At 42.5% G+C, this 15630-nt stretch overlaps 1 protein-coding gene across 12 annotated transcripts in view; it reads left to right on the top strand.

The window, feature by feature from the left end:
• GIGYF2 (GRB10 interacting GYF protein 2) overlaps positions 1 to 11245 on the top strand; it is a 147958-nt gene extending 136713 nt beyond the window's left edge. For 5 of the 12 annotated variants that reach the window (XM_027588411.2, XM_027588412.1, XM_027588409.1 and 2 more), the window contains 3 exons: positions 1446 to 1648; positions 4091 to 4238; positions 5527 to 5714. In XM_027588411.2, coding sequence (XP_027444212.1) covers positions 1446 to 1648; positions 4091 to 4238; positions 5527 to 5699 — 524 coding nt within the window. In that variant the 3' untranslated portion in view covers positions 5700 to 5714. Of the gene's footprint in view, positions 1 to 1445; positions 1649 to 3357; positions 3551 to 4090; positions 4239 to 5526; positions 5715 to 8707 lie in introns of those variants that run through there. The other 7 variants (XR_003518989.1, XR_003518988.1, XR_003518987.2 and 4 more) reach the window with 6 other exon arrangements.
• The last annotated feature ends 4385 nt before the right edge of the window (positions 11246 to 15630 follow it).

Raw genomic sequence — 15630 nt, forward strand, 5'->3', positions numbered from 1 at the left:
ATATCTACCATAAGAACTTGACTCTTTAACGGTATTATAAGTACTACTTGTGAGAAAAGTCCTGTAATACTGTACTCAAATAGGTTCTCAGTGGTTGCCAAAAAGTAAATGGTATCTCAGGCTGTCTTAATAAATGTGCAGGACAGAGGAGGTCATAGTTCCATATAGGTCATTTTATGGGGGACATTGCCAGCCAGGCCAAGTCCAAAGAAAGGTAACTCATGGTGGAGACAAAGGTCATCCTGGGCAAGAGAAGGCTGAGGTGATCTTTCCCTTCCTGCCTTTGGGGGTGGGGGTGGGAATCATGTGCCAGAAGAGCAAGTAGACTTATTTTGTGCACAGTGAAACTAGGACCAGTGAGTGGAGAAGGTTTCAGTGCAATTTGAAGAAAAACTTGCTAATTGTTACTTGATCACAAAGAATTCTCTGCCTTAGATGGAAGTGAGTCCCTGCCCTGACCCCAGATGTTTGAACCAGAGACCAGTCAGCTTGGTGTGGAAGATTTGGATTCCTGTAACTGATTGGCTGATTTGAAGTTACCACTTCCAATGTCTTAACTAAAACCAAGAATCTTATAAAAACAGAATAGTAAAGGAATGGAAGAATTCCTTTGCAGCATTGTAACAATATCTTACAGTCTGAAAGAGCCAGGGGGAAAATAATAAATAATAAATAATGGCCAGCTACCATTCATTAAGCACCTATCATGTGCTAGGCACTTTCTAGCAGTTAGCATAGGTTATTCCAGTTACTTAATTTTTGCGGTAATTTCATAAGATACCTCTACAGTGTAGGTGATATTATCCCCATTTTATAAATTAGGAAACAGAGGCTCAGATTGGTTAAATAACTCATCAAGGTCACACAGCGAGCAAATTTCACAGTCAGGATTTTAACCCATGTCTGTCTAACTCTGATACTTGTGCTTTTTCTGCTGTACCACACTACTTGCATATTCCATTTAATCCCTCTCTAAACATATGATATCTCAGTAAAGTGAAAGTTCCCGGAGGGTACGGCTGTATTTTTAGCATCTGTCATGGTGCCTGACACACATCATAGCACTTAATAAATATTGATTGAATTTAAAGAAAGAAAGAATGACTTTCCAGATGACTTCTGTCGTAGGCAAGCAGTTGTTTTTAGTCAACGTAACATGCAGTTTTTACCAACATAACATTTAGTGAAACTAAACATGCGTGATGTGTCTTTGTTTGACTGTGCTATTTGAGATAATTTGGGGCATTGCAATGACAGTGGGCTTTTTTTTTTTCTGTCCTCTGCAGAGTAGGTTAAAGAATATTTAACACAGTAGCTGCATACCTTTCAAGTTTGCATCATTAGAGTCGGCAGTAGGTGTGACAGTATAATAAAAACTGAAGCTGAGTCTTTGCATGTGATATTTCATTGTTACTCTTCATGTCTTCTCCCCTCTCATGTTGCAGTTCCCACTTTTGTTTCTTTCCTGAAAGAAGTAGAATCTCCTTATGAAGTCCATGATTATATTAGGGCCTATTTAGGAGATACCTCTGAGGCCAAGGAGTTTGCGAAGCAGTTCCTCGAGCGCCGCGCCAAACAGAAAGCCACCCAGCGGCAGCAGCAGCAGCAGCAGGTACGAGGCAGTGGCGTTGGCGCTGTAGCCCTGCGAGTGAGTAGTAATACCTTGAAGTACTGAGCAGCCAGAGAAATGAAAATTAAAAGATACTGTTTTTATACATCAGATGACCATAGCTTCTTAAAATGTGGTAGATTTCAAATGATATGTCCAGAGACTTCTGCGAATTTCCCAAATAGCAAATGAAATCATTCTCTGTTAAGGCATACTAGTTGCATTTTCCTTGGTTCGTATATGTGCTTCAAATTGCAAATTCCAACTTGTCACAGACCCATACGTTTTTTTGGATAGTTAAAACCTACAAATGTTAAATCTCCAGTGCTCAGGATGCACTGTACCCATTATTGATAATACCATAGCATGCCAGACATGTCAAATGTTGTTGATGGGGATGTAAAAGGTACAGTCAGTTCTCATTATTTGTGGTAGTTATGTTTTGTAAAGTCGCTGCTAAAGCTGAATTAGCGAATACTGAACTGTTGGTCCAGGGAAAACATCCAGTTAGATTTTTGGAAACTCTGATCACAACATTTTTGTCAGCTGGTCAATATGTTATTTTGTTTTATGTGTGTTTCTGTTTAAGATGCCTTATTTAATATATTGTTGATTCCTTAACATTGAACTCATGGCCAGCAGCACTAGAACTGACGCCTGAGTGAAGCTCATCATTTTCTCCATAAGGCATGTCACAGCCTTTTTGGAACACCAGACAGTACTTAATACTTGGGGGCCATTTTGTTTTATTTTATTTTTTAGATTTTGTTTATTTATTAGAGAGAGTGTACACACGAGAGAGAGAGAGTGAGCGGGGGCAGAGGCAGAAGGAGAGGGAGAAGCAGACTCCCTGCTGAGCAGGGAGCCCAACCTGGGGCTTGATCTCAGGACCCTAGGATCATGACCTGAGCTGAAGACAGATGCTTATAACTGACTGAGCCACCCAGGTGCTCCTCTTGGGGGCCATTTTAAACAGTGACAGCACTAACAAGCATAAAATGTGAACATCAGTACACTATGGAGACTGAAAAAGATGCTCGTTTACTATATGAGAACCGAAACAAGAGGGCAGAATACTGCCCTGTTCCACCTCAACTGGGAATGTGTTCCTCAGGCAACTCAGATTTTTCACTGCTCTGGACATTTGCGTGTTCAGGAAAACCATAAAAGCACTGCAAGTTTTGATTTTGGGGTTAACAAATAAATTACAGCCAGTAAGTGAATTTGCAAATATGGAATCTGTGAATAATGAGGATCAGTTGTACAAGTTTTCTGACAGATGAGGTGGCAAAGCTCATGAAGAGCTGAAGAATATTCATATCCTTTAATTCTATAATTCTGCTAGAGATAATGTTTGTTATATCGGTCATTTCTGGGGATATAAAAGATATAGTGAAGTACATGGCATTTAAAATCCATTTGGGGCACTTGGGTGACTCAGTCGTTAAGCGTCTGCCTTCGGCTCAGGTCATGATCCCGGGGTCCTGGGATCGAGCCCCGCATCGGGCTCCCTGCTCCGCGGGAAGCCTGCTTCTCCCTCTCCCACCCCCCCCGCTTGTGTTCTCTCTCTCGCTGTGTCTCTGTCAAATAAATAAACAAAATCTTTAAAAAAAATAAATAAAATTCATTTGAGTAGATGGGCTAACAGGGATTAAGTGAAAAATGTCAATATAAACAGCACTAGGAAAAATAATCAGAAGGGAAGACATCGTAGAGCAATACAGAAAGTTTTTACGTTTGTGAAATAGCTGCCCCTGTGTGCTGAAATTGGAAGTTGGGGCCCACTATGCGTGCGCATGTGCCTGCAGCCAGGCTTGTCCTTCCACAGTGCTTTCTCCACTCCTCCTCCTCACACTGCCACTACCTGTGCCTGCAACTAGCTCATTGAATCTGATCCCAGTTTAAAATGAATTGCTCTAATAAGAGCAACAGGTAAGTGTGAATGGCTGGTAGACTGTTTCATAGTTGAACCAGTTGGTAGCAAGTGTATGGATATTTGGGGACCAGATTTCTTCTAGGATTGCCCATAGGAATAAAGCACATGATGCTAGTTTTGTTTGGTAACGTGCTGCCAGCTCGTGTGCAGGCTGTCCTGTTCTAGGGCTCAGAGACAGGAACCTTATGCTGGAGTACAGAGGTCTGTTGTGATTATTTGCAGTATATTTAATCTCCTAGTGGATGTCACGGACTCCGTGTATACCAGAGAGGTTTCGACAGCTGTGCTGTCACAATGGGACGAAAACCTGGAGCAACCAGGTTGGGCCTTTTGGAGGCCCAGCGCTTAAGTGGGGTGTCTGACTCTAAATGAAGGGAAAGGGTGGCTCAGTGGACTCCCCTTGGTTTCATTATTACCAGAATCCATGATAAGACTTCTGTTTTTAATCTTATACTTGATAAAGTGAGGGCCAATCAACCATTTTCTTAGAGTGGGCCACACTTGCATCCACTGTGTAACCTCAGTTGTGACATCTTATCCCACAGGACTCTGTGTGGGGAATGAACCATAGTGCACTCCATTCAGTATTTCAGACCAATCAAAGCAACAACCAACAATCCAATTTTGAGGCCGTACAAAGTGGCAAGAAGAAGAAAAAGCAGAAGATGGTCCGAGCAGATCCCAGTTTATTAGGTGAGCAAAGCCTAAAGTCTCAGGTGGCTGTTGGAGGTGTGCAGGTTATAGCAGTATTATATGTGAGTCTCCTCGTGGAATGTTTTTCATAAAGGGAAATATTTCTTATATAAAATTAATTTTTTAAACCACTTTGAAATAGGTAATATTTACTGGGCCCATCAGTACAAGAGCGATGCCTCATTGCTATAGGGAACAAGAAAAGTAATTACTTATACTGTGTGGTGCTTTAAACTTTGAAGCCTTATTTCATATATAATATGAATTTCCCTAGAAGGCCTTTCAGTTTAGTTGGAAAATAATGCTAATGGAGAAAAGGAAAAGTTGTAAAAATTTAAATGCTGATTTGTATAGAAGCTGACCATAAATCCAATCAGGTTTTCAAACAACTAATATTTGTTGATAACCCATTACATATGTGTATATATATATACCTGTGATTTTCAGAGTCACTCTGCATTATGAGATCATGTTCTAGTTTACCAATGAGTAAACCAAGGCCCTGAGGGTTTAGAACATTTTCCAAAGTCACCCAGCTGTTCAGCAGTGGGGCTGGGATTTCAGAGAAGGCCTGTTTTCTTTCCACTCTTCTGTTAGCCACAGCTATTCTCGTCTAGCGTTGAGAACCAGAGTCTTCACACAAGACAGCTTCATGGAAATGGTGACAACAGAATTGGGGCTTTGAAAGACTGGCGGGAAGGACAGACAGTGGTGTTTCTGGAATAATAAACAGTCTAGGCAAAGCAGATGCAGGCTGTTTGAGTTTCTTAAATTGGCCCAACAGCCTCACAGACAATGATGAAATTAAAATGATTTTCTGTTTATGAATGTAGAGTATTAAAAACCATGCTGTCTGGAGTAGAATGATTATATTGGCAAAGATGGCAGGTTGGGATGTTGGCCCAGGCAGGAGGCAGAGTGGTTAGGAGGCTGCAATGTAGACCAGGTGAAAGATCCTGGTGGCCTGGAGAATAGGGTTTTGGTATTAGAGATGGGGAGGAATTAGATGGGTTTTAGAAACTTAGGGGACTGAATTGGCAAGACAAGAGGAATGGAAGGGTTTGGGCAGCAGGATGGGTAGTGTTGCCACTTGCTGAAAGGATGAGCCCTGGAAGATGGAGCAGGCTTATGGGGTAATGATACGGAGTTGAAGTATGTTGGGTGGGTCCAGTGTGAAATGCCTATGAGACTTCAAGTGGAGATGCCCTTGTGAAAGAGAAGAGAGCACAGCAGGAGGGGGATTGCCATCCTACCCTGCCCTCCATAGGGTCCCTGCCTTCTCTCATAGGTTTCCTACTCTGGAGAAAACAAAATGTCAGTAACAGAAACCTAACGTTGAGGATTGCCCCTTGGAACTGGGGCCTGAAAGCTGGCTTGGGAACAGAGAGAGATCTGGTGAAATTCTGTTTTCTTCTGCCTCAGAATTGTAATTTATTTATTTATTTATTTTGCCTGTCTTAGAAATTTATGTTAAGAGTAGATGGAACCAGCCTAACATTTTATCCAGTTTTGACAGAAGTGGGTAAATATAGATTTACAAGTGTCCCTGAAATTCTGGGTGTGGGTTCTAGCCAAGAAGCTCCTTGTTGCTCTTAAGCTGTGGCACTGAAAGGGTAGGCTGCAGGGAAAAGGTTCCTCTGAAAATGAGGTGTAAAGCTCTGTGAGCTGAATATTCAATCTGACTCCATCCCTATTACAGACACCAGAAAGAAAGGGACTTTCTTTTAAAACACTCTTCAGGGGAATGAGAGGTTTTTTAAGGAATAGAGTTTAAGGAATGTATATATGTTGAAGGAACAGAAAAAATATATATATATAAGAGAAAGGGAAGTAAAAGTTCAACAGAATATTGAGAAAACTCACTTGTGTAGGCTTGGACCGTTTTTTTTTTTTTTTAAAGATTTTATTTATTTGAGAGAAAGAGAGAGAGAGCACATGGGGAGGGAAGGGTCAGAGGGAGAAGCAGACTCCCCGCTGAGCAGGGAGCCCGATGCGGGACTTGATCCTGGACTCCAGGATCATGACCTGAGCCGAAGGCAGTCGCTTAACCAACTGAGCCACCCAGGCGCCCTAGGCTTGGACCTTTTTATGAAAATTTCTGCTCAACTAGATCTCTCTCTGATAATTACTAATTTCTGCCCCTTGCCTACTCATTTCTACCTATTACTATTTTTAATTGATTTACAGATTGAGGAAAAATTAATAAATGTCCACCAGTCACAGTTTGCCAACCATAGAATGAGACAGTTCTAATTTGATCTGAAAGCATCCATTGAGAAAGTAGTCACTGATCGAAAGAGAACTTTGCTTTTAAAACAGACCATCAGAGAGGCCCAGCCTCATTTTAATGATCCATCACCTCCATTGTGTCTTCTCTGTAGTTTTTAGAGCTACCAGATTCCAGTGTGAACCAGCGTCCATTACTTGGATATGATAAATAGTCCACACACAATGGCATTTTCCTCCTGTCATACTTTACAGCCCCTCAGACCTTAAGAAATCATGCGAGTGAGACGTAGTCAGTTCTGATCCTAACAGAATGTAGTGTTTAGAGCCAGGCAAAGTGGGCTTAAATCCTCCTTTGTATTGCCTTGTACTTCGTGGATCCCAGAGCTTTCCTGTCTGTCAGATGTGGAGTAGACATGCTTTTATGACCGGTCAGTGAGACTGTGTCTGCTAAAAGCTTAGCCCAGTAAGCAACATACTGTCGTCATGAACAAGTAACTTTTTTTGGCGGGGGGGCCCAGGCTGCTGCTTTTTTCCTGTCTTTGCATGATTAAAATTTAAGTTTGTTTGTGTATTTTTAAGTTTTTTTTTAAATTTATTTGAGAGGGCACAAGCAGGGGGGAGGGGCAGAGGGAGAGGGACAGAGAGAAGCAGACCCTCTGCTGAGCAGGGAGTCCCATGCGGGGCTCCATCCCAGGACCCTGAGATCATGACCTGAGCGGAAGGCAGATTCTTAACCAACTGAGCCACCTAGGCGCCCCGTTTGTGTTTTTATTACATTTCTGCTTTTATCACATGTAGCTCGTTTTTATCACAGTTCATCTGTTCCTGAGATACATGTGAAGTCAAAACCTTGCTTCAGAATAGAGTAATAGCTCATTTCATAGGCTGTTTGGTTTTTAAGTTTTAATACTTACCTAATTAAACTGTTATTTCCAAATAGGGATACTAAGCCTTTCATTATTTTCAAGGGAAAAGGTCTTGTGGGTTGTGGCAATGTTGTTTATGGGTAGAGCTGAGGCTGGGGTTAGGAGCCCTGGCCTCTCCTAGTCTTAGGCCTGCTAAGCAGCTTGTACCATAGCTTCCTTGGTTAATAGTCACGTTTATGTTTTCAAATCATGATATTTTGAGTCAAGAATATAATATAAATAAGCTATTTTTATTATATAGGATTTTATTATTGGTACATTTAAAATGTGTCTTTGTTTGAAAACTTGAACATTTAAAGAGCAAAAAGGAGGGGGCAGAACACAAGTAATATTAACTGCTTTTAGATAGGAGAGCATTGCCTGTTTACTTTTTGATATTCAAATAGCAGCTGAAACAGTTTGAGATTTCATTTACAGTGGATGAACTGAAAGCTCTTTGGGAGTCATTCATTCCAAGGAAGCCCTGTTAATGCTTTTTATCAATCTTTGATTATGGAGTTATAGAAAAATTACATACATGTGGCTGATGGGATTAGGTTTTCAACTTTAGTAGTGTTTGTGATTACTGTTCTTGCCTTCAGTGGTGGTGCTTATACTGCTTTCTCTAAACCAGATTCCATTTTGGTTAATCAATATGGCTAACTGAAATCCTTTCCTTTGCAAGCCTACCTGTAATAGGTTGAGTTGAACAAAGTACTTTAATCTTTTTGTGCTGTCTACCCTGTGACAAAACATCTGAGGGCTATAAGGATCTGGTAGTGGATCTTCCCTGAAGCCTCCTACCCTCGAATAGCAAAAGCCAAAACTTTGAAAAGGTTTTTGACCCAATGAGGGGGGAAAAATGTATTCCCAGTAGTTAGTGGGACTGAAGTAGTATTACTCCCACTTAGATTTCACAGTCATATGGTCAGGTAGTTATAAAGTGCTTGGTATGTGTTATTCCTGTCCTTCCCCTGCCCCCACCTCTGTTAAGATTCACCTCCCGAATGAACTTTCCCCACTGGCCAGCCTCAGTTGGCTTTAACATGTGCTCACAGCCCAGATTCTTCTCAGGAATCCCTAACGCACTCGTTTGGAATTCTTTTTTTCCCCTCCCTACTTAATTATACCAGAACCCTAAGAAATACATAAAAACGAAGAATCTCTCATTAGAAGAGCAGAACACCACTCTCTGACCTTTATCCTTCCTTCTTCTTCCTTCCTTTAGTATCTGTATGGCTAAAGCAGGAGAGACTTCTATCCCAGCCCACTGCCTGGAATTTGAGCCCCGTGGTTGTCTGGATGTGGTCACTCATTGCCAATTTTTTCCGGCAGGGTTTTCAGTCAATGCTTCATCAGAGCGACTCAATATGGGTGAAATCGAGACTTTGGATGACTACTGAGCACCTGCCAGTGGACTGGCCTTCCTTCTCCTCTCTGCTGACCATGGATTCTCCACCTTTGGACACAACACTTACTCACCATTTACTCTATATCACTCTGCAACAAATCACAGAACCGATCATCTCAGGCTTTTTCTTCTAGCCCTTTGTGTCCAAGATTCTTTAAACTGTTTTTGTTGGTGAGCATCTCAGACTGTAGATAAGTGGACCGGACCCTGTGTCTTGGGGGTGGCAGTTGGGATTACTCCCCAACAAGGCTGATTTTGGGCAGCACCTGTTTACTGTGCCGTGATTTCATCTACTGTGTCCCAGAAAGTGTGTTGGGATCTGCCAATAGCTATTTACTTTCTTATGTCACCTTTTTCCTTTCTATATTCTTTTTCTTCTTCTTTTTAACCCCCCGTAAGGGCAAGGGGTCTAACTGGTGCAGTCATGAAGAGAGTTAATGGTAACAGACATTGACCAGCAACACCATGCCACGGACTGTGACTTGAGTGTCTGACAAGACAGAGCGCCCCCAGTCTGAAGGTTGCATTGCCACTGCTAACTTTGGGATTGCATCAATGAGGCCCTGAGTGGGGTGGAGTTTAGATTGGATTGGTTTGATGTTGCACACCCCTCGCCTGTTCTTTCTGAGCATCCTTTTGGAGAAAGGATTCATGTTTTTCTTCATTAGATAGTGACTTCCAAGCAAGCTGACTTCTCCCTTGGCATTCTCCAACCTGATTGGACAGAGGAAACCCTATGGCCTGGGAGAAGGACTTATTCTTAATTTTTCCTTTCTTACAAAAACTGATTTTTCCCATAAATATTTTTACTTCAGAGGACTAGGACCAGTTTGTTTTGGGCCTTTCTGCTGAAAATTTGTCTCGTTTAAGAGGCAGCTAGGATCTTTACCATATGTATGAATTTGTATAATTTCATTTTGGATAGGGATAAACTTTTGCTTCTGATAAAAGCCCGGAATTTCATCTGGTTCCTCAGAGCATTACGTGTGTGTCTTGCTGTGGCCCCAAAAGGTTTTGTTTAAAGATTCTGGAATGGCAAGTTGCTTGCCTTTTCTGAAAAGAAAGCATACAAAACCTAACCATCTTTAAGACCTTCATCCATGGAAACCACTACACAGGAGAATGCAGTGGGATGGAGGGGATGGGAGAGAGTGGGAGAGGAGAAGCCTGCTTCCGGCTTCTGATCATGGCCTCCTAATACCCCTTCACTTCAGTTATACGTGTATTCAAGTCCTATTTATAAACCAGTACTCTTCCTGCCTCTCCCAGCCCCCTGCAGAACATCACTCTGGAATTGCCAATCACACTTTGGTCTGGAGCCATTGGACCATCCGTCCCTGTGTGAGAAGTGCTGTGGTCCGGGTGGCTCCTGGTAGAGCACCTTCTCTCTCTGTCATCATTGCCTGAAGAAGGCTGGAGTTGCTCTGAGAGCATTTTGGTTTTGGCTGATTATATTTGGTTTCTATTTTTATTCTTTGGATCACCATTCTCCCTATCCCTTCTTGCCTCCCTCCCACCCTCCCTCCCAAACATGTACAATAACTATACAGAGACTGCTACAAACTTGTATATAGTTTTTGGATCAAATAGCATGAGGAGATGGGGAACCATTAAAAGTTGGGACTCCTGCTCTCCTTTGCTTTGTAAATTCAAAAGTGGGGGGTGGGGAAGAGGGATAGTTAAAATGTTTACAAAACTTTAAGCTCCCTCGGAACTTTTGCCAGTGTGGAGGAAAATAAAAAAGAACTTAAATAAAACGTGGTATCCTGTCTGAGCGCACCTCTTCTACTCACCTTTGTCAAGGCTAAGTCTTGTACTAAACCGTTCTCTTGGCACCATGAAGAGGCTCCAAACACGTGAGCACCTGAGACATAGAGGCAGCCATGGCTTTTCCTGCCAGCCTATGGAACACTGGCTGGTTCTGTATTTGGGAATGTGGAGGTCAAGATAAACAACGGGTAAGTTTGACCAAATGTCTTTACTCCTTTCACTGTCCCTTTCTGCTGACTCGTGGATCGTCTCCTGCCCTCATACCACAGACACACCCTCTGAATGTGCCTTCCAGAGCCTTCCCACACCTTCCAAACTAGACTCCACTGTGTGCTTGTGCCGGAAAAATAAAAACAAATACAAAATTAAAACACAAACATTTGGGGTGGGGTAAGTGGATTTGGGGTAGCAAAGTCATCTTTATCACGGAACATTCCATTTACTTAACCAAGAACCTTGCTTCTACTTGAGGAATTTCCCACTTAGTGGAAAGAAACCACTCTTCCCCAGGAATGTTCTGTCTCAGTCCTGCTCTTTTTCACAGTCTCATCTGTTCACTGACTTCAACCACCACGTTATGTCCCTTTCTGTAAACTTACTTGCAAATTATCTTAACTCTTTCTGAGTTTTAAAGTACTTGTTTTGTACGTGGTTTGCTTTTACTTATTTTAATGTGGAGGCTTAAACATACCCAAACAAGATAGCTTGATTATGGAGACGTTCCCCTAGATAGTTGGTGTTCTGGTTACTCTTGCTGCCACTCCAAACTTACTTAAAGCAACCCCTTAATTTTGTTGGTAATTTTATGAGTCATGATTTTGGGGAAGGGCTCAGCTGGGCAGTTCTCCTGTGGGGCCTCCTCTGATTGTGGTCAGATAATCTTGGGAAGGTTCGATAATGTTGGCTGGCCAAGATGGATCACTCATATGACTGGCAGTTGATTCTGACTGTTGGCTAGGAGCTCAGCTGGGTTCATGGCTGGAGGAACTATATATCCCTCTTCAGCATGATATTTTCAGAGTAGGTGGGCTTCTTAGGTGGCAGTTGGCTCCCCGCCAGAGGAGAACCAAGCAGAAGTTGCATCACCATCTCTGACCTAAACTCAGAAGTTACATAGTGTCACTTCTGTGATACTTTTATTCTGTCAAAGTCCCCACACACCCACTGAGACTCAGGAGGCTGGGAACATGGGACCCTCTCCATCCTTGATGAAAGAAATAAGGTCACATTGTAGGAAGAGCATGTGGGGTGGGGGAATGTCGTTGCCAGCCACTTTGGGGAATTACCTGCATAAGATGAGTTTATGCATATACATCAAGGAGTTTTCAGTCTCCATTGGTTATAAGTTGAGGGATTATTTTTTAATTTCAGGATAGATAATAGTACTCTGGCTTTATCTTAGTTAATTTCTCTTAGGCAACCATTTTATGAAGAGGTATTAGTGTGTCCTTTCATAAACTTTTTTTTATAAATAAGTCTTAATAAGATTTTATTTATTTATTTGACACAGAACAAGTAGGCAGAGAGGCAGGCAGAGGGAGAGGGAGAAGCAGGCTCCCCGCTGAGCAGGGAACCTGATGCTGGGCTTGATCCCAGGACTCTGGGATCGTGACCTGAGCCGAAGGCAGCGGCTTAACCGACTGAGCCACCCAGGGGCCCAGTAAACACTATTTTTTAAATTGATCAGATAAAGAATTTGGAATTTGTTTTATGCAAAATGCCCTCTGCATTATTAATAAGAATAAAAAGTCTCTGTATGACAGAAATGCTACCGTGGAGTGAAGCGGTCTCTCCTGTGCTTCTAGTGTGGGAAGTAGAACTCCCTCTGCCTCATGGGAGCATTAGGCATGCGCATTCCAAAGAGTGTGTTACAGCCAGGAGCACGTTCCATATGGAAGTTGGGCTCCTAGTTGATAGGTTTCATGGAGAAAAAGAAATAGCCCAGCTCTGGAGATGGCTTTGACCCTGCTTGAGTGCAGGCAATTCTAATGAGGAAGCTGCACTGCTTGCTGGGACAGTAGGGAGCCTGGGAACCTGGAAGCAGCCAGATGTGTGATGTTTACTTTAGGGATGTCATTGGATGTCCTGGGAATGAAGAACCTATACAGCTCTTGGTAGTGCCAGTTCCAGACCAGGAACCTTTGAGAGGAGGGTTTCCCTCCAGAGATTAATTAGTGGGAATGTTTTGCAACTAAAACAGTATAGCCATGCTTCACTGTATGGGAGGAACAGCACATAGATGCCGGGAAGCAAGGGAAGAGAAGTGGGCTCTTTCCCTCGTTGTTGCTCTGTAGCCTAAAATCTATCACTGCCCCCATTTCGTTGCTGGCAAAGGGATGACATCACGAGGATGAAACTCAGAATAGCTTCAATACTCAGTTCAGTCCAGCTGGTCTTAAGCAGAGCCATCGTTTATTTCTTAAAGATTGTATACTTGTCCCCTCAGGTGTAGGAGTGGTAGATTAGTGTCCCTTGACCAAAAATAATTTTTTCCTTTGAATTCCTCTTTTAGTGTGAGAAATGGTCCTGAAAATTGTCAGTGGGTCAGTATTAGGCTTGGTTGCATGTAAGACAAAAAGCAAACAAAGGGATTTAAACAAGATGGTTTATTTCTCAAGTAAAATCCGAATTGCTGGCATATTGCTCCGGGGCCTGGGTTCTTTTTTTTAAATCCTTGATTGTGGCTTCCATACTCACGGTCATTCATGGTCCAAGGTGACTGTTAGAGCACCAGTCATCAAACCCTGTATTCCAGGGAGGAGGAAGGAGTGGGGTGGGGCCAAAGGAGCACTCCTCCCTGCTTACTCAGCCCTCTCTAAGGGGCTTTTTTGGGAGCCCCATCCAACATCTTAAGTCTTATTGGTCCGAACGTAAATATGTAACTATAGTTCATTGCAAGAAAGACTGGAAATTTCAGGATTTTAGTTGACTGCTTTACCACCCCAGATACCATTGGGGTGCTGTTTCTAAGAACTGGGGAGAATGGATATTGGTGGTTAGCAGTCTCTAATGCTAATTTTCTCTAGTCTTATGTTTTGAAGTTGCAAAGATTTGGGATAGTTTGTGCACGTTGACCATGGGAAAGGAATCCTGACAACTACCCCAATTTGGCCTGTGGACTGAGAATCTCAGCCTTTCCAATGAGGAGGCTCCCAGAACAGGTTCTGTTTCCATTCTTGTGCAGAGCTGGGAACCCAGAGCAGTTTTGAAAGGCCCAGCCTTGCTGTGTCTGGCAGGACAGTCTGAGTGGGGAAGCATCGCCTACCTGATGATCTGTGAGGTTTCATTCAGCTCTGACCTCCGGGGTATGTAAGTGTGATCTGCAGCATACCGCTGACCCAGTGTGTTTTCAGATTTAGCACTTGTGTTCCAGCGAGGGTTCTGGATGAGGCATGATAATCATCCTTCGCACTTTACTGAAGAAGACTGAAGCTGAATTGCAAGTATGGTGAGACTCATAGGGCACAGTCACTTACCTGATTTTCTTTTTTTTTTTTTTTAAGATTTTATTTATTCGACAGAGGGAACACAAGCAGGGGGAGTGGGAGAGGGAGAAGCAGGCTTCCCGCTGAGCAGGGAGCCCAACGTGGGACTCGATCCCAGGACCTTGAGATCATGACCTGAGCCGAAGGCAGACACTTAACAACTGAGCCCTCACCTGATTTTCTGACTCTCTTTGGTAACATGAAATTAAGCCTTAAGCGGAGCAGGGTCCCGTCATGAAATAGAAACCGCCCTAAATATTCAGTCAAAAGAAATGAAAAAAAAAGTTGGTATTGAAAAGGTTGGTAGCAAAATGGGAAAAGATAAAGTTACTGAAGGATCGATCAGTAATTGGAGGGAAACCATTAATACCATATCCGGTGATCCCATCAGTCATTCCGTCCATTTCTAGGTTGATCCTAATGTCTCTCCAGTTCACTTACTTACACAGTCTCACCTGGATACTCTGTGTGTGTGTATGAATATGAATATGGAAAAATAGAAAAATTGGTTTATATCTACAAATATATATATAAAGGAAGCAAGGAGAGGGGCCCCTGGCTGGCTCAGTTGGTGGAGAGTGCAACTCTTAATCTCGGGGTTGTGAGTTTGAACTCCATGTCGGGTGTAGACATTACTTAAAGTCTTAAAAAAGTAAACCCTCTTGAGGGTAATACCACCTAAAATAAGCGGTGAATAAAATATACATATACATACAGTGAATAAAATATACATAAAATAAGCAGTGAATAAAACATACAGAATATACATACAAAATAAAATATATACAGTTCTTGTTTTGGACAGCTCACAGGGCTGTGGGTGGTATTTGTACAACTTCTTTCCATACTACCCATTCCATGTTCTCCCGTGGGGTGACCTGAACCTTCATTCCTGAGGGGTCTGAGTCCTTAATGGTCCTGAGGTTATTGCAACTTTTGTTTTTAATTAGCTTTTCCCCCCAAGTTTAGTTTAGTTTTTTTTTTCTTTTTTAAGATTTTATTTATTTGACAGCCAGCACAAGTAGGGGGAGCAGCAGGCAGAGGGAGAAGCAGGCTTCCCGCGGAGCAGGGAACCCAACGCGGAGCTCAAACCCAGGACCCTGGGATCAAGACCTGAGCTGACAGCATACGCATAACGACTGAGCTACCCAGGAGCCCCTAGGTTATTTTTTAATGAAAAATTTCAAACGTACGCAGTAGACTAGTGTCTTTAGAAGTGTCTGGGAAGTCCCATGATCTAAGTGCCAGCAGAATCTGTGTCTAGTGAGGGCCCTCTTACTGGTTTGCAGACAGGCATCTTCTTGCTACGTCCTTGGGTGGCAGAGAGCTCTCATGTCTCTTTCTGTCTATCCACCTTTTGATTTTATTTATAAAAAAATTTATTTTTTATTAAGATTTTTATTTTAATTACAGTAGAGTTAACATGCAGTGTTATATTAGTTTCAGGTGTACAATATAGTGATTCAGCAATTCTGTATATTACTCAGTGTTCAGAATAAGTGTACTCTTAATCCCCTTCACCGATTTCTCCCATGCCCCCACCCACCTCCCCTCTGGTAACCATCAGTTCTCTCTAGGTAAGAGTCTGTTTC

The sequence above is a fragment of the Zalophus californianus genome, chromosome 3 (assembly GCF_009762305.2).
Source record: "Zalophus californianus isolate mZalCal1 chromosome 3, mZalCal1.pri.v2, whole genome shotgun sequence".
Taxonomy (NCBI): domain Eukaryota; kingdom Metazoa; phylum Chordata; class Mammalia; order Carnivora; family Otariidae; genus Zalophus; species Zalophus californianus.